The sequence below is a fragment of the Alosa alosa genome, chromosome 4 (genome assembly GCF_017589495.1).
Source record: "Alosa alosa isolate M-15738 ecotype Scorff River chromosome 4, AALO_Geno_1.1, whole genome shotgun sequence".
NCBI classification, from domain to species: Eukaryota; Metazoa; Chordata; class Actinopteri; order Clupeiformes; family Clupeidae; genus Alosa; species Alosa alosa.
Window position 1 is genome coordinate 13,170,230 of NC_063192.1, and position 19,091 is coordinate 13,189,320.

The window sequence follows — 19,091 nt, forward strand, 5'->3', positions numbered from 1 at the left end:
TGTGGGGTCGCCTGAATGAGTCAGGCTACTGGGTATCTTACAATTCACCATGTAAAAAAGGTAAGTTAACAATTAACATATTTATTTTCACATTTTTAATTATCATAATATGGATTAGGTACATTTGGAGCCCCTAAGGGGACAAGAGCAAAAAAATATCTAAAGTTTAGTTTCATGGGCTCACACAAAACTTTCATTTGCTCACAGGAAACGTTCATGAGCTCACACGAAACCTTCATGTGCCCACATGAAAGTTTTGTGTGAGCACATGAAAACTAGGCTATTGATGCTTTGTAGGTTTTATATGGGAGAGCAATGGGCTTTATTAGTCTATAAAGGCATATAATAGGCTACATGCACGAAAGGCTCGTCAGGTAGCTAATTTATTTCCGGTGGAGTGTTAACTGTGTTGTAATGGCATCTTCTGTTGCATTCTGCTCCTTACAGTACATCTTCAATCTGATACTGAATACCTCGTTTGCCCAATACTAATTGTAACACATGCATAAATCCTTATACCATGCTGATTCACTAGTGCAACACCCAACCGTGTCCGTGTAGATACTAATTACATTAACAATAGCGGCAGGTTCAAACACACTTGGCGCCACCGGAAACAAGTGAGCGCACCTTTCGTGCATAGGCCCTTTAGCAAAGTAGTTTTGGCGACAGAGCCGCCTCCTTACTCTAAATTTAATACCCCTTGGGTCTAGTTAGTTCTAGAATTAAACGACCATCTCTTTCCTTAGGTTTAATACATTCATTCTCCTTGCATTTTGTGTACATCCACCTATATCTGTGGAGTTAGCCAGTTGTTTGTAACTGTTCATATATGAAAGTAATTACCTGATCCAAACCGGTGTATCCGCGCCAGAACAGATTACAAGACTTGAAAATTTGCTTTAAATGTTGTATGGAAACAATATAATGGTGACGACTTGCAAGCAAAGTAACAATGTCCTTATAATCAAGATATATAATATAAAATATAGTACAACTAAATCCTGACCTGTACTGTCATTTCTCTTTCTCCTGTATGCCCCTGGCTACATCAATATCCTAGGACCCAGAAGGAAAAAAAAATAGATATTAAGATTGTTTTAAGATGTTTTCAGTACGTTTGAAAGAAAAAAAAATGTTCTCCATTTTTTTTTCTCCATATGTCCCTTGCAGTGGACATTGGGTCTTCAGAAAATATGAATTGAGCCTAGGGTCATTGGCGTTACAGTCACGGTGCAGGTATACACTGTAGGCTTGGATTTTAGCCCAGGAAGGGTGACTGCACTCTCCATTCACTACATATGTGGTGAGGAAGTAGGGTGAGCTTGCTGTAAGGCCATCAGAGACTTGCCCATAGTATGAGCTGTATTCTTATAGGGACCTCCATAGTCTGACCCCTGGGTGATGTACCCCAGAGATGAGTATGTGGGGTACCCTAGAATGGCAGATGTACAGTGGAGTAATGCTTGGATGGATAATTATCTGAGCAAGGCACCTAACCCCTTACTGCTCCCAGAGCGCTGCTGTTGTTGCAGGCAGCTCACTGCGCCGGGATTAGTGTGTGCTTCACCTCACTGTGTGTTCACTGTGTGCTGAGTGTGTTTCACTAATTCGTGGATTGGGATAAATGCAGAGACCAAATTTCCCTCACGGGATCAAAAGAGTATACTTATACTTAAACCCTTGCCTGCACATTGCTTCTAAGCCTGACTCTAAGTCACATTGTGCCTTGATAAATAAATTTGGACCAAAACATGCTGCCAAGAGACTTTGGAAACAAAATTGAAATGAGATTTGTGAACCAAACCTTGTGTGAATAAAATCTGGGAAAGACACCCAAGCACAAGGAATGGTCAAGGAGTTTTTGCCAGTGATATAACTTTTAAGTATATGAAATTGCTATGTTTGAAATGTAATCACATTTTGAAGCGTAAACCTGTGCAAAGTTAATTCTTGTTTTGAAATGGAATTTGTTGGATGATGTATAATCATATCGGCAATGGTGCAGGTGACCGTGTAAGGACCAGGTGCAGAACACAATGCTCATGTAACCACACGAGGGTAGGCTGTTTATAAAGCCTACACTAGACAAACCATAAAATAACACATGGTGCACAGAGATATCTTAGGGGAACAATACCCAGAAAAGCAAGCATAAATGTTGCAGACATGAGTATCCTGTTTGGGGGGTCGTAGCACAGTAAATCACCGGACTGTCAGAAAACCTGCTCGAACCAGAATTGGGTGAAATATTCAACGTACCATAGTCAGACTACAGAGTATAAAAAGAGAGAGAGTGGAGCGTTGAGACCTGAAGGGGGGGGGGGTCACTCTCTAATGGAAACATTTTCCTTCTGGTGTCTGTGGAATGACCCAACTCTTTCTTGTGGACTCGAAATCAAATTTCTGTGGAATAGTTGTGATTCTCTTGTGTTGAAAATGGCTGCAGAGTTCTACTGGAGTTTAGAGAAAGAGGGGTAAGTGTTACTCTCATAAGAGCATTTTCCCTTCTTCTGTCTGACAGAAAAGGGAGCTCTTACTACACTGATGAAAGGCTTTGGCATTGATGTGACATGTTGGCTGAGGTGTTAGGGGTAATACTTGCATAATTGTTTTAATTGTTAAGACAGGGGTATGATATGTAAAATATGTTTAGGTAAAGGAGGTGTTAATTTGGACATTTGAGTATCCCATAACCTGTTGGTGGATGCTAATGCGGAAACATTACAACCTCATTTCACTGACTGGGTTTTTTACCACACAGGAGTAATCTGAATTTGTGTTCTCTACCCTGGAGATATTTGGCCCAATCTGGCCAATAAACCTGTGTTGAGGCCAGGACCAGTCACCAGAGAATACTCTGGTCTGTAAAGCAGACTTCAGAAGGTAACAAACAAAAGGTAAGTTAACACTTAACATATTTACATTCACATTTTTAATTATCATGATATGGGTACAGTCCACATTTGACTGTTCATGATCATGTGTATCAAGGTAGTGGTATTCACGTAGTAGTGGTAACATAGTGGGTTACGCTTTACTTGACAGTGTCGACATAAGAGTGACATGACACTGTCATGAACGTGTCATAAACGTTGATGAAATAATGTTTCTGTTATTAAGTGACATTTGGTTTTTGTCATAACAAGTTAGGGTTAGGTTTCTCATGTGCCATGACAGTGTCATGTCACTCTTATGTCGATACTGTCAAGTAAAGTGTTACCACATAGTGTAGAAATAATAATGGTGTGACAATAACCAACAAAAGCATCTGTTATTACTGTATCAACTATAATTACACCATACATCATTTTACTTATAGACCCTGCATGAGGTTAAATAACAAAATCCAATATTTAGTGTTATGAATAGTGTAGCTTAATGGGGAACTTGGTAACTATTTCAACATAATAAACCCGTTTAGAAATCATTTGGATGGTTCTCTAGCAGAGGACTAGATGGTTCTCTAGCAATTTCTCTAGCAGATGGGGAAATATATCTAATCCCGCCAAGTTTCCCTTTAAAGAAGCCCTATGCAGATCTGGTTATTCCTTTGCTGTTTCTGGGTTTTCGCCTGATTTGGGCTCGCATTTTTCACGACATAGCTCCCCCTGCAGCTTCGGTAGCAAGTGACTGCTACGCTAAACCCCCACTAGCTAGCGAGCTAGCCATCAATAAACCAAGCTAAACATTTTGTTCAAGAGACCATCAAATCACTTTACAAAAACGAAGTTCACCCAAGGGTAGGCTACTTACAATTTCAACAGCACCAAAGCCAAGTCGGAGTCCGTTTTGCAGTCTTCTTAGAAACTACAATCTGACTACTTCCGCCGAGTTACATCCGGATGTGTTCTGACCGCGACCAGAAAGATGCATATTCACTGCATCACTGGCGAAGAGAGCTCAGCGCCGCCTGTACTTCCTGCGAAAACTCAGGCGAGCAAGTGCTCCACCAGCCATCATGACCACATTCTACCGAGGCACCATTGAGAGCATCCTCTCCAGCTGTATCGCTGTGTGGGGCGGAAGCTGCACTGAATACAACAGGAAAGCCCTGCAGCGCATAGTGAACACAGCTGGAAGGATCATTGGTGCTTCACTCCCCTCCCTGAAGGACATTTACACCACCCACCTCACCCGCAAGGCGACCAAAATTGTGAGTGATGCAAGTCACCCCGCTCACAATCTGTTTGATCTACTGCCCTCTGGGAAGAGGTACAGAAGCCTGCGCTCCCGCACTACCAGACTCACTAACAGCTTCATACACCAAGCTGTAAGGATGCTGAACTCTCTCCCTCCTCTCCCCCATCCACCCTCAGCTACATAACATCCTGGACATTGGACCCACAATGGCCGCCTGCACTACTCCACCTGCACACTTGAACACTTGCACACTTGTACACTTTACAACTTGGTGTTGTTGTCCTGAAAACACAACACTTCTGCTGCTCTTACATAACTTGCACCACTATGCCACTTTCTTTATTACTTAGGTCAAACAGTATTTTATAGTATTTTACAGTATTTGCACTAGTATTTTATTGACTGTCTATGCACAATTTCAACAAAATTTTGCTGCTCTTATTTTTTCATTATTATTATATGTGCCCTCTTATTTACTTATTTACTTACTTTTTTGTTTACTTGAATGTTATGTTTGTCTGTGGACTTAAAATTGGTCAAATATGTCTTGTCTTCACCGTGGGATAGTGAGAAACGTAATTTCGATCTCTTTGTATGTCTGGAACATGTGAAGAAATTGACAATAAAGCTGACTTTGATATTCGTTTTTTTCCGCGGAGAAGCACTAGAGGGAGATGAAGCACCCACCAAACGACCCAAAAAGTGTTGTAGAACCATCAGAACGACTCTCAACCTGCATAATTAAGGTATTTTTTGCTAAAATTGTTGCATAGGGCTTCTTTAAACTTTAAAAGGTGGTTTAGCAAACTCCTTAAGGTCCAACACCCATTAAGTAACAGTACCCTCTTCCCAGTGTTGCCACAGTTACCTTGAAAAAGTAATCTGATTACTGATTACTCCTTTAAAAAGTAACTTGGTTACTTTACTGATTACTTGATTTTAAAATTAACTAAGTTAGATTACAAGTTACTTTATTAGTTACTTTCAGCAGCTGCCGACAACACCCCCACCGCCTCAACATAAAAATGATAACCTGTTTTGCCAATACTCACTATACTGGAAGTGCATTTTAACAGTAATGTCAACAATGTATAGCAGACATCCCAACCTAACCTACTTAGATACTGAAATTCAGATGTTTGTTCAATAATGTCTAGTCAGTACACCAAATAAGGAAGGCCTATTGATAGAAATTGTGATAGTAAAATATGTAGATTTTGGTAGTTTGGCCTATTCATGTAGCCTTGGAAACTAGCCATCTAGTATAGGCCTGAGTAATATGCAAATGAAATTACACTTGCACTTCAACAAGTCTTTTGCAATCATTTAACCCGTCGTGAGCAATGCTAAAGTCACTGTTACAAACAGTGCAGTGTGCAAGACTAGCATTATTGTTTTACTCTTATGAGACAATTGGGTACACTTTTGTGTAGTCTGATGTGAAATGGGTCTTAAATGTTCCTTTTTGAGGGGCACTGACTCTGCCATGACGCTCCTGTTCCTAGATACACTGACTGAACTGATTAATTAAGTTCGGGAGAAAAGAGATAAAAGCCCACCTACACTGAAAACTGATTGGTTGATTTAGCAAAACAGACCTGGGCCCAGTTTCCCGATAACGACGGAGACACACACTTAAGAGGGTTTTCTATGATTCATCTTACGATCGTTCGTTTGGTTTTTCTGACTGTTTCCCGAACATGCTCGTAGCGTGAATGCGCATGCACTGCTCTTAAGATGCTCTTAAGGGGAGCTGTCCACGTTAATAGTTCTGAAATATCCTCTGATTTGATGGTGATGTCAGGTGACTGCACGTCACAGCTATAGGCCTACCGTTTAAGCAGGATCTACACATTAATTCACATCAATACGAAAATAGAAACACTTTGACATCTGCATGTAAGCATCCCAAGTAGGTTATATACCACACACAGACATAAATAATTGTAATTATTTAAGATTAGATTGTTGCACCATGCAATAGGCTACTTTTTCGCTGTGTCACTTAAGATCACGTTTGAAGATAAGAAAGAAGTCGAGTAAGAAAGTGAGGAAATGTGAAGGCTTAGATTTTGATGCAGTAGGCCTACAGACTAAACCACATGTTCCTTTCTCTGCTTGTACCCTTATAGGCCTAATAAAATATAGCCTTCACTTAGCAAAGATAATGGCAGACTATTCTGGCAACGTCTCGTTTCATAACTTGATTGCATTTTTGTCTGCTTTTCATCACATTATTATGACCATTAAATGTAGGCTATGCTGTTTTGCATGTTAAAATCTAATTCATCACAGGTAAACACAATAAAGAATGGGAACATAAGTTGGATTATGTATTCTAAGCAGGGCTTGAAAACGAAATTATTTTTCAAACGTTCCGTTCCGAACGGTTCAGGTAGGCCTATGTTTAACGTTTTCGTCCTTGCATGCGTTCCGCCACCAACATATCGGTCCTGAACCGGTTCGGAAAGCAAAATATCGTTCGTTCTTAAAGTTCCGGCAGTGTTTGGTGGGCCTATCAAGTCTATTTTTGTGGACTTTACCTTAGAATAGACGTACTCATTATTTCCCCTTGATTTAGCCTATACCGTAGCTATGCCCAAAAATAATAAATCACAGGCGGCATCCAAAAACATTCAGATGGGCTATCCATCCCATAGCCTACAGACTTACTGTAGGCCTATAAATAATTTGTTATCAAAAATATTTCTGGATACGTGCTAAACTCCTTACCTGGTTGTAGCCTAAGTTTTATCCATATGGAGATCTTCAAAGGCTTGCTGCTTATAATTCCAACCCTGTTTATAAAACGAACCTGTCTGTTGCTGACAAGGCCTATCTCAAATTTCCGTTTAACTCTTCTACATAGAATAGGCTATAATTGCGCAAACATTTCAAATCCGACTTTTAAAACGACAAGGCGTGGACAGGCAAAATAGGCTATTACGCATAGGCTACAAACAATTTCCAAATCAGTTTCAGTAGCCTACGCTACGAGCTGGCCTAAGATTAGAAGCTCACATTAACAGTGTAGATGCGGGCTTGTTTTTCGAACAACCGAAATAGTCTCCCTGACATAGGATATGCTTTTGTGAAATTTTATAAAATATATAGAGAATCTTAAAAAAAAACGTAAATTTATTAACCGGTTTTGTGGATTTCAGAATAACGCAAAATGTCCCTCACCTTCTGTTCGAACAGTTGAAGACCATTTTGTTTTCGTTTCCGCTTCCGCTCATTTGCCACGGCCAAGGCACAGATCCTCGTAGTAAAATTCCGCTGTATGTCTAAATGGCTGGTTTTCGCTTTTAATGACTTATCCCTATCCTTGAACCGTTCGAGCACTGATTCTAAGTTGTAATTCCTCTGTATGTCCTGTTGGTGACCTCAGTGAGAAGTACTGTTAAGCCACACCACTAAAGACACCCGTTTAGCATCATTGCAAGGCCGGTAATGACAACTCTGGAGCATTTCGTCTTTTTTTTTGATTTGATAATCTAATGCAAATCTGGCTGAGATCTATGAGTGTTTTCACTCGTATTTCATGCACTGATTAAGCTACAATGGTTTGGAAACAGTCGCCGTTTTATTCAAATCTTAAGGCGCTCAGAAGAGGGACTTTACGACGCTCTTAGGCTTAAGATGCTTTCGGGGAACTGGGCCCAGGATGCTCGCTGTCTTGGATGCGCTTCAGGCACACACGCACCACTCCTCTCTCTCTCCCTCTCTGTTGTGTGCACGTTAAACTCAGATGCACAAGCGATTTGAAGTCCGGTCTGGCTTGCGTGCTATTGTTCGCTCTAGGTTCCGGGAGATTTTATGTAATTTGCGGGCGTCAGGAAGCCGCTATCAATATGTGGGAGACTCCCAAAACTTCGGAAGACTTGGGATGTCTAGCTAGACAGCACTTGTCGCCAGAACAGAATGTACAATGTTAATGTTGTCATGTTTAGCTGACACAAACTCAAAATAATGACTGTATAGATCATCAAGCTCTCTCTTTTACATCCAGCTATGCTTCATCGGTGTCCTCAGCTGGATTGGCGTCTGCATTCTGACTGCTGTCTAACCGAGATGGCTTGGGAGGAGGCGTAGGTGCAGTTGTCTCAGGAGTGGTTATATGTGTCTCCACCACTTGTATTCCTTCCTCTTCATTTGGACCACTGCCTGGTGAAAAGGGAGGAACTTGGGGTTTTGGAGCAACAGGTGGACGATATGATGGATTATCTTGAGGAGATGCAAAGTTAGTCTCCATCTTTGCTTCGGTCCCTCTCTCTTTACCATTTTGTTCTGAAATGGTGGCATTATTCTGAGGGATGCCTGCTGAGAGTGGCTTGGGAGGAACAGGCGGAGGAGACTTGAGAAGTGGAGAGGTCTCTGTCTTCTCTCCATCATCAATATCATTAGCCATGTCACTGCACGATTCCTCGGAATGTGCAGCATTATTCTGCTTGAGTGGAGAAGGAACTTGTGGTTTGGGAGGAACAGGTAGACAATTTTTGTTAACTTGAGGAGGAGTAGATGTAGTAATGTTAGTCTCCATCTTTGCTTCTTCATCAACTAGAACAGGCTTCAGAGGAAGAGGCAGAGGAGACTTGAGAGGTGGAGAGGTAGAGTTATCTGTCTCTCTATGCCCATTCTCCTCTTCATCATCTATTCCCTGTAGTTTACATGCCGGATGTTTACTCTCTGAATTGGATTCCAAAGGAGAAAAATTGGTGTTATTAGATTATGTACCACAAACATGTAGGCGCGTGTGTACACACACACACACACACACACAATACACTTACTAATCTACCTTGTTAGATTATTGTTCCATGGAACAGTCTTTTTTGTACCATATGTCTACCTTAATTGTTTTGTTTCATTCTTGTTTCAAGTTCAGCATCAAGTTAAACACACAAGATGAAGAATCCCTTGTGCAGGTGTTACATGTTTATTGTCACATGTAGGCTAAGTAAACAACATGTACTGTATACCAGACCAGTACTACTTTGTTACAATATGACTAACTTACAGACTACCATCTTTGTTAAGAGAACTGTAGAAAGCCTTCTTGCTCTTATGAATCTGAGTTTCTGAATGAGGGTTGGTTGATTACAACTGATGTAATTCATATACTGCAATAGCCTACAGAATAGCATCAAAAGACTAATTTACCTTTTGAGCATCTCTTCCATAAAATGATCACAAGGATGACAACAAGGATGACAAAAAATAGGAAAAGCAGGAACCACCATGATCCTCCTCCTACAATAAAATATCCATCATTAAAACATGGTACTTGTATTCATTACGCAAATCTCATTAGTATTACAATAACAAGCTAGACTGTTAATTACCAATTTCTTCCTGACCTGCGAAACAGTCAGCAGCTCTGAAATACTCAGTCATCTCACTGACTGGGTTCTTTACCACACAGGAGTAATCTGAATTTGTGTTCTCTACCCTGGAGATATTTGGCCCAATCTGGCCAATAAAACCTGTTTTAAGGCCAGGACCAGACCAACTGTAACTAAGATGAGGACCTTCAGCCTGACAGAGTAAAGTTGCGTTGCCATCATCATTTATCTTGCAGGTGATGCTGGATTTCGACACAGGATCTGAACACAGAACAAACACAATTGTTGTTAATTACAAACAACACAGCAGACACCAAGGACATTTTTGATGGTATTAGACAACATATTTCAGATCCTCGTCAATAGTGGGAATCTAGAAAATGAGACAAGACTTCTAAAAGACTTCTAAAAGGCTAATCAAAACTTTTCTCATCTGTTGTTCCTCGTTGGTGGAACACACTGCCAGTTCCTACAAGGGCAGGGACATCCCTCTCCATTTTCAAAAAACTCCTGAAGACCCAGCTCTTTAGAGAACATCTCCTCTCATACAGTAGCAACACTTACAACAAGTCTTGCTGATCCTAGCACTCACCAGCCGTCTTAAACTGACACGTAACTGTTAAAAACAGCACTCACTGATGCACTTATTCTTACTGTACTCTAATGTTTTTTAAATTGTCCTACAATTGTTGAGAATTGCTCTAAAACTTAAACTGTTTCCCATGTTGTTAGTCGCTTTGGCTAAAAAAGCGTCAACCAAATGTAGTGTAATGTAATGTAATGTAAATGTGTGTGCGTGTGTGTGTGTGCGCGCTATACATAATAGCACAATGCAACAGGGCTGCCAACTTTTAAAAAAAACCTTGAAGTGAGATTTGGTGGGGCCAACCAAAATTTTGCTGCGGAAAAATGTTTGTTTGGCTCATTCAGCATTATTACCGTACAGTAAAAAAAAACGTACATCAGTGGTTCTCAGGTGTAGGGACCAGGGTCCCAGAGTTTAATTAACATTGGTATCAAAGGGATCTACTTCTAGGACCTCGGCCTGAACCTGCGTTCATCTGATGCTGTGTCGTCCTAAGGGTGTTTTGTAAGAAATGTTTGTATATTTTAACTTTTAAATGCATCAATCAGGTGCACTTTCAAAATAAATTCAGAGGTCAGACTTGCTTATTTTTATGGAAATATTTGTGCTGTAGCCTAAACTATTTTGCACTTCAGAATTATAACCATGCACACACAGGTGGAATAGTTATGGTGATATTGCAATAAGTTCACAACCACAAAACATATATGCTACATTTTACAGTTCAGAAATGTTAAAAAATGTGTGTACATTTCAGCGCTCCATGAAATTATGCAGAAGTGGTCACCTGTGTTATTCAGCTAGTTCATTTAAGATAAGATATTGGTCATTGTAATGGCCATCTAGCCTATAGCCTACATACTCTTCCTTTTTCAGGATGTACCCATATCTGGGAACGTATGATGTGAATGTTTGCATATGGCTTATGTCAGGCTTTATATTAATATTTGTGTTTCATTATTTGATTTTCTTTATATTTTTGCATTAATGTCACTAGGAAGCATGCCAATAGAAATATATTTATCTGTGTTAGTGGGATTGGCTGGAACCTGACAAGAACCATGATAGTGGGATAATCTATGGCTGAGCAACTTACAAAAATGTATGTACTGATAAATAGTTTACATTAGAATACATTATAATTTCGCCCTAATGAGACTATGTAGAAATGTGTTGCAATTTCAAAACCAGATTACTCAGGAACCACTTATTGCACAGAATATATCCTCGTATTCGGTACGGTTGGCTGTTTATTGTGATATTGGGTTTGCCATGTGTGTTGTGTGAAGGGTTAGTGAGATATTTAACCGAGAGTAATGGGTGTGCACTGTGTGCAAAATGCAAATATGATTAGCCTAAATTGAATGTCAGTTTCTCGCGAACCATTTATCACAGCAACTTGGCGCTAATATCATTGGAAAGCTTTGATTCCGCTCGTTCACATGATGCGTGCTATGTATAGTTTAGTTTAGTTGAACCTCATCTGCCAGGTATTTGACCTACCAGGTTGACACTTCAGCGTGAAAAAATACTCAATAATACTCAAAGCATACCTGAAGCCGGGGAAATACGGGGGAAATACGCCTGGGATGGCTTCTGAAGTAGCATCGCAAATGAGAGAAAATTTAGAAAATTCCACAGACAGGGGGTGCTCTTGAACCCGCTCACCGTCTCTGAAAGCATAACTAGTCGATCAGTGGCTCAACAGGTAGATCTATAGATAGGCTAAACTCATTTTTCAGGCATCTGACTGACCGGGTTGACACTTCAGCTTGAGAAATCGGGGGTGTGGCGTGTGAGCGTGTGAAACTAATCAAATGTGTGTGTCCCACGGCCAATGCGTGAGAGTTGGCAGCTCTGATGCAATGTAGGCTATAACCAGTGATGGGCAAGCTACTTGTGGTGTAAATGTAGTGAGCTAAGCTACCAGTTACTCTATAAACCTTCAAGACAAAATGTAGCAAGCGAAGTTACATACATTTTGCAAAAGTAGTTCACTACATCAGAAGCTACTTTGTAATTTACAAAAAAAATGAACATAAACCAATGAAATGAACCAGCTTCATGCAAAGTCAGTGCTATGTCAATGACCTATCCAACATAACTCAAACAGATACAGTAACTTAGTTACCTTGATTTACACATGTATGCTATAGCATATGTTCAGTTCAAAAACGAGAAAAACAGACTCCACCAAGCAAAAGGAAAGTAGGGCCTACTGAGAGAGTGTGCAAATGTGGCCCAATTTGGATTTGGCCATTTCTTAAGTTTGCAGGACAAACTGCAAGCTAACTTTTTACTGTAACTCAAAGCTCTAACACTATATTCAAATATATACTATATACTCTCTCTGCATGACCAGCCGCTCAATGTAGCCTGCATAGGCGAGGGCCTATGGCAAAGCCTCTTCCCCTCGGCTCATTTTGAGGTTGGTATGCAGTCAGATTTAATTTCAAGTTGCTGCTGAAGTGTTGAAGTGGAAATGATAAGGACAGCACTGCTAACTGCAATTCAACACAAAACATGTTGTGGAGCTTAGACCATAGGGCCTTGGACCATAGACAGGAAAAGGGACACAAAAGGCTGCCCTACCGCCAGTGCTGGCTAAATGACAGCTCGACTAATAATGCACGTCATAGATGGTGGGTAGAACTAGCCTGACGAGCCAGACCCACATTAAAATGTAGGGTCTGGGCACTCACCGTTGGCAGTGCTCAGTCCGAGGGATGGGATAATTGGTTGTCTTTCAAATTCCCTCTGCACGCAATAGGACAGCGCTACAACTCATAAGTCCAATGTGTTTTCCCACCAGTGGAGCTAGTTGGCTAGTTCAAACTTTAGCCAACTTAAAAAAGCTCAACTCCTGTCACGCTGTTCGCCAACAGCAACATCCATCTTCTTTGGGCCCTATCACGACAGTCAAAAGCGGCAAGCGCTTTCGTCAAAAGCTTATTCAAATTTAGTAGGATGTCCAGTCCACATTGGGAGGGTTTTCGTCGAGCGCATGGCGCAACAAGGTGTTCCTAGGTTTTTTAATCAGTCATGGGTGTGTTTGGGGCGTAACATCATTTAAACAAATGAGAATGACATCTGTCATTCCCTTTAACGGCGCAAAGCGCAATGTCAAATAAATGCATCTGTATTTTGACATTGAACGGCGCATTTGAAGGAGGCTGCTTACATGACCGTATGGAATAGTCATTCCACTAAACCATACTTTACTAAAACCTAGCATAGCCTTCACGCATTTGCACTCCTCTATTATTTGAACTCATTGGCAAAGTGAAACTAACATTACCATGGTGTCAGTCAACGACAAGACAGTTACACAGCAAATTGGACAGTGTAAATGATACTCTGTAGGAGTACATTTTACACCGTTTCGGTGTATATATGGGTCCAAGTGTCCAGTGTTCTCCCAACACTGGACACCAGAGTTAAAATATTAACACTATCACAGAGTTAAATTTCTAACACCACAAGTGTTCAAATGCACTCTTTCAGAGGCATCATTTGTCACTACTTTGAGTAACTTCAACACCTGTAATAGTAACTCCTGCAACACTGAAATAATAAAATGAAAACTCTGATTCAGTGTCCTTTCAGCACCTGATAAGGTAAAATGTACCACTTTAAAGATAATATTTATCCCCAAAATATAAAGAAATACAGATTGAGAGTACCATTTACTCTTATGCAGAAATTATGGATTAAACACTCACCAAAATAACATTTAACACCTATGACTACAAAACAATATTAACTCATTTAGAAATTATTTTACACCAATAGATTTAGACAATGCGCCAGGCCACTCCCTAGGCTGTTAATTACCACACCCCTGGGCGCATTGTTTTAAAAATAAACGTGCAAAATAAGGAATTAAACTTTGCGCCGGGTGGAAAACGAGTTTTACGCCATGCGCCAGGGTGCAAAATTAGCCCTTTGTTTTCAAGTAGCAGGGAATTCAAGCCAAACCGTTGCAATCATTTTGACTCTGCCATCAATCATTATGTTAAGCCCGCCTAACGTCTCTATACACGATGTGATTGGCCCTATCGAAGTTTAATTTTTCCAGCTCGCAAGCCAACGGAGAGTTGCTAGACTAGCCCTCTATAGGGTGCGTCTAGATTTCTAGGCTAGGGTAGAACAGGAGAAGCATGACTTCCCTTGGCCTCTGTTATGAAACACCGACTCATTTTGAATGGTTTATGAAAGAATCAAAAGCAAAAGTTGAGTGTTAGGCTATCCCTAATAGCCTGGCAACGCCCAAAATCACGTCACAAATCTGGTTTTACCAAGCTATAGGCTAACCTATGCACATATCCACAGGTTTCCCGTTTACCAACAAACCTAGAATGCGCGTGCAGCCGTGAGGCAGAAGACGCTTGGTGGCCGTCCACAACGTTATAAACCTAATCTAAATAGTCGGCTGCTGTAAACTACAGTCGGATTTTATTGTATACCCCTGTTGTCTCAATGATAATAACATCTCATTTCAGACTATATTTCAAAGTTTGCCGTTCATTTGCATTATTAATATAACATCGTATTTTGTCATTTTTGGCGAAGACATGCGTTCCGTTAGGGATATTTAACATATTTCACATTCTCTAACTATCGTGATTTCGAATTGGTGCAGTTTTCAGCACAAAAACTCATTTTATTCTTTTGCTCTTTTGCATTGCTATATGCTGTTCTATGGTGCTTTTTAACTCTTGGTTGCGCACGCATGTTTTCGTGACGTTGGATAGAAATCCATGTATGCAGACACCCACAAAACATGCCATTGTTTTATGGCCTACAAAATACATTAAATATCAATGGCTTACCAATTATCATTAAGTCGTCTTTGACAGTGTGTATATTTTCATTTATAACAAGTTCTCCTTCATATAACCCAGTGTCTTCTGATTTCAAACTGAAGATGGTAAGATCGCCTGTTTTTGGAACGAGAGATATTCTTCCTTTGAATTGCAAGTAGTCCTTCACACCGGATTCTTCATCCCAGTCGGCTACTTTGTTACCTTTAAACTTCCACAGAATTTCCTGAATCCCTTGTTTGATGTTCGCCTTAAGAGTTATGTTCCCATTTTTCTGAGCGAACAGCGCGGACGACGTCGCACCTGGGCAAAAAAAGAGGAACAAGCAAAGCGAAGTTATCATTAGTCAAATAATTGCAAAATTAAGTAGCCTAGTCTAGGCTAGGGCTACTGTGATAGCCTAGACTGCAGAGATAGGCCTTCAAATAGACTGATAGACTAGATCTGTCGCAAGCCCACAGCTACGCAATCATAATGCGTTTAGGGTAGGCCTATGGTTATTTTAGAGGTAAGAGCATTCAGCTTACTTAAACATGTGTACAACAAAAAATGTATAGCCCATGTTTTCTTTGACAGCGAAAAGCCCATTTTTAGATCAGAAATGAAAGTGAAACTCAATTCCCGAAAATTCCCTCTTCCCTGGCTCAGGAAAGGCTTCACATTAAAAGTACCCGCGATTAGGGGCATTGAGCGTTACCGTCACCATAGTTGCCAAATCCGCTTATAATACGCGACGTTGGGCTTGTTTTTACAGAAAGTCCTCTCCCTGACTTCCAGATTGCCCATACAACGCGCGAACTGATGCGCCAGGAGAGGGCGACGCATGTTTCGTCTGAGTCTGTGTGAGCGAATCCAGTGAAACAATGCAGCCTGCTGCGCCGACTATATCCCTCATTCACCTACTGTAAGGGCCTATGCTATCAGGGTAGACTGTGATGTGTGTGATAATCAGAGGCGATTTTCGAGACGTTTCATCATCGTGTTGTTCTTCACTGCCAATGATGCCCTTAACTCTGCAATAACTTTGCTTAAACCACTCCAATTTAGTTTGTATGAAATTTCTATCATACACATCATGAACGCAGAGTTAATAGAAAATCTGTTTCTGGATGCTTTATGTTTTATTTGTACAAGTAAAACGCTTCATAGTGTAGGTTAAATTAACATTTTGCGATTTGAGCATAGGCCTATATCAATCGCCCATATACCATAGCCTAACATTTTCATTTGAACAACCTGTTGGACTGTCTAACCTATTTATTTCCATGCATGGTCGTTTGCCTACATCGTGACATTAAGAGACAGTAAGGCGAATACAAAGAATTATGGACTGACGTGCTGTCAAAGGGGCTGCCCATGCAATTCGCTGTAAATTGCGCACAGCCGGTCAGTCTGAGAATGGCAGCGCGGGCTAATAAGAGTTCATATAACACATAGGCTACCTCCTTGTTCTGCTCTGCGTGGACTGACGTTGTTCTCCATCCCGGCAAAAGACGCCATAGTATTCCAACTTATCCAGGTAAACGAGCTGTCTTGAAATGACATTCTGAAATGCCGTGCATGGTCAGGCCAAACCTTTGCGCGCATCAAACATGTCAAACGAGCGCCAGCGCTGATAGAATAGATAGGGTGCCATTTGCAGGCTCTTACTTTGCTCAAATGAAGTCACAATAATCAATTTAAGGGTAGGTCTAAGTCAGAACAAGGGTCAGGACAATGCGAGAAAACAGGCGAGACTGAGCAAATGCGACTCCGTGTTTAACCAGCATTTCTTGCGCAAAGCTGAATGAAAATTTGCGTAGGCCTATATGCTTCCCGTGTAACAGTTTGCACATCTAAAACTATTATTCTTTTTCCAGACAATCGCTACAGCTGTCCGAGGCTTTTGTGGCGTTTTGCATTGCTTCACGCTGTTCCCTTGTTGGTTTGGAATTTGGTCACCTGTTTGATACACGAGTTCGGGACCTATGGCTGTTTTCATCATCAATTGTAAACGGAATTATTTTCACAAATGCAGGAGTAGAAAATACAGAGTGCGAATTACCCCACCATAATTGGGGGGTAGGCTACTGCTCCTTCACTTCTTCTGATCATAATGGTCCATTACCATATCAATCCCCACCGTGATCGCCAAGTGCAACATTTGTTGTGCAACACACATACAAGGTCTAAACATGCGACAAACTGATAATCAGTAGGCTACAGAATATCTCATCGTTTTTATACTGTATATCCAAAAGAGAACTGTTTTGATCAACTCTGCCCTCATCTCGTCTCCCTGCGGCCTGCTCACAGCTTTTATCCTGTGCCTCTCTTGTCTGCTGGTCCTTAACACATATGACACAAACAGTGTATAAAACCTAACTGCACTTACACTTTTAATGTAATTGTTTGTAGATAAAAAATAGTTTCATTAAGATAGTATCAGGGTTCTTAGATGAAACTACATTTATCAAACTAAAAATAGGAAATAATAGAATGTAAAAACAATACCAACCAATTAAAAACAAATTCAAATACTAGCACATATTTAGCCTAGGCTACTTGGGTCTTTTATGTTTCCATTAGGTTTCACTGATGTAGGCTTAGCTACATCAGACCCTCTTGTGCATACCGGTAATATAAAAACACAGGATCTGTGCCAAACTAATTTCAAAAGGGCACAATAATTTATTCAAGATACAATGAGAATGGATACCTAACTATGGAGTTCATCTCCTTGGAAATGACAATCGATTTTACCTCACCACAATGTAAAGGTTTATTTAAATAGAGAATTTTACTTTACTAGCCTCAGTGGGTAAGTAAGTAGCAGGTAAGTAGCCAGTAATTCAATGTATGAAGAGGTGACATGAGCTATGAAAGAACAAACACGTTTATAAATGAAGGTTGTAAAATAACACATTTTCAACAAGCTAGACGTCAGTTAGCAACTTATATTTACCCATGCATGTCAGCAGCAAACCGAATTTAGCCTACTGGAGGAATTTACCTAGCGTTTTGTCATTCAGTGTTGACACTTGCTCAGTTGCTTCTAGCGCCACGGTGGTTAAAAATGGTAAGGTCCACAATAGGGGTTTCTGAAATCGCTTTACATTAAAATGTTCCTACAGTGAAAACAGTATTGTAACTGTAATGATATTTTTCACAATATCAGAAAAATTATCTGACCCCCCCAAAACTGATATTTCTGTCTCTTTGGGGGGTACTGGGTCTTCATTGGGGGGGTATAGTACCCCCCAGTACCCCCTGTAATTCGAACTATGAGAAAATACCTGTCTTCAATGTAGGTTATACCCTGAATACTCAGCAGATCCTATGGCCATACAGTAAATCCTCAAATTATGGCCGAGATTATATTCTCTATAGCCGGGCCTCTGATAATAGTTGATTCGAACAAATAAAGGCCGGTCCCCAAATACAAGCCATGGGTAATAATTGCCATGTGGGCTAGGCCTATTGGTCTACTTTTTTATTGTTAATTTTTTTATTGTTACTGTTTGATTCATATTCGTAATAAACCACACAGGAAGGAATACACACCTCTCTCTCTCTCTCTATCACACACACACACACACACACACGTGTGCGAATGTGTAGCCTATGTTGTTACATTTGCAATGAGTTTAATTTAGCTTAATTTTGGGGGGGGGGGGGGAATTTTTTAATACAAAGTAAAATAAATGATAGTTTTGGCTTTGGAAAGTAATTGTTTCACTCATTATACAAATAGGCGCTGTTAAGGCTGTGACAGGTTAAAGCGGCATTGGGCTTCTTTTTGAGGTGAGAGTTGCCAACACTGACAGTCACTCATTTCGGTCTTTTGTCACGCACTCCCGCCACACATTGTATTTCTCACGCAGAAAAACTATTCATAATATATTTAATATGGTGCAGCGCTCAAAATGTCTCTGGCCGCGCCTGCCACTTATCAACCAATCAAAATAACGAATGAAGCTACACAATAGCAAATCAGAAAATAGCACTATTGTATCTGGCTATGATTTAACGCAATGAAAAAAGCGTATCCCGGAATTGTTCATGTTAATCTGCTACCATCTTCCAAAAGTTTGTTCATCTTCAGAGGAAACCACTGGAGCTTCGAGCATCAGTTTGAGCACAAAGTAGCCAAAGTCATCTTTTAATGTTACAACAAATTCACAACTAGTTTGACACAATGACAACGTGACTGCT

The 19,091-nt window shown here is 40.5% G+C and overlaps 1 protein-coding gene across 1 annotated transcript; it reads right to left on the reverse strand.

Moving 5' to 3' along the window:
• Window positions 1-7,977: 7,977 nt before the first annotated feature.
• Window positions 7,978-15,523, reverse strand: LOC125293663. Its single transcript, XM_048241716.1, has 5 exons — window positions 15,425-15,523; window positions 14,907-15,200; window positions 9,489-9,749; window positions 9,307-9,396; window positions 7,978-8,832 (listed from the first exon to the last, which is right to left on the reverse strand). The coding sequence occupies exons 1-5, from the start codon at window positions 15,483-15,485 to the stop codon at window positions 8,156-8,158; spliced, it is 1,383 nt and encodes a 460-aa protein (XP_048097673.1). The 5' UTR covers window positions 15,486-15,523; the 3' UTR covers window positions 7,978-8,155.
• Between the last annotated feature and the right edge of the window lie 3,568 nt (window positions 15,524-19,091).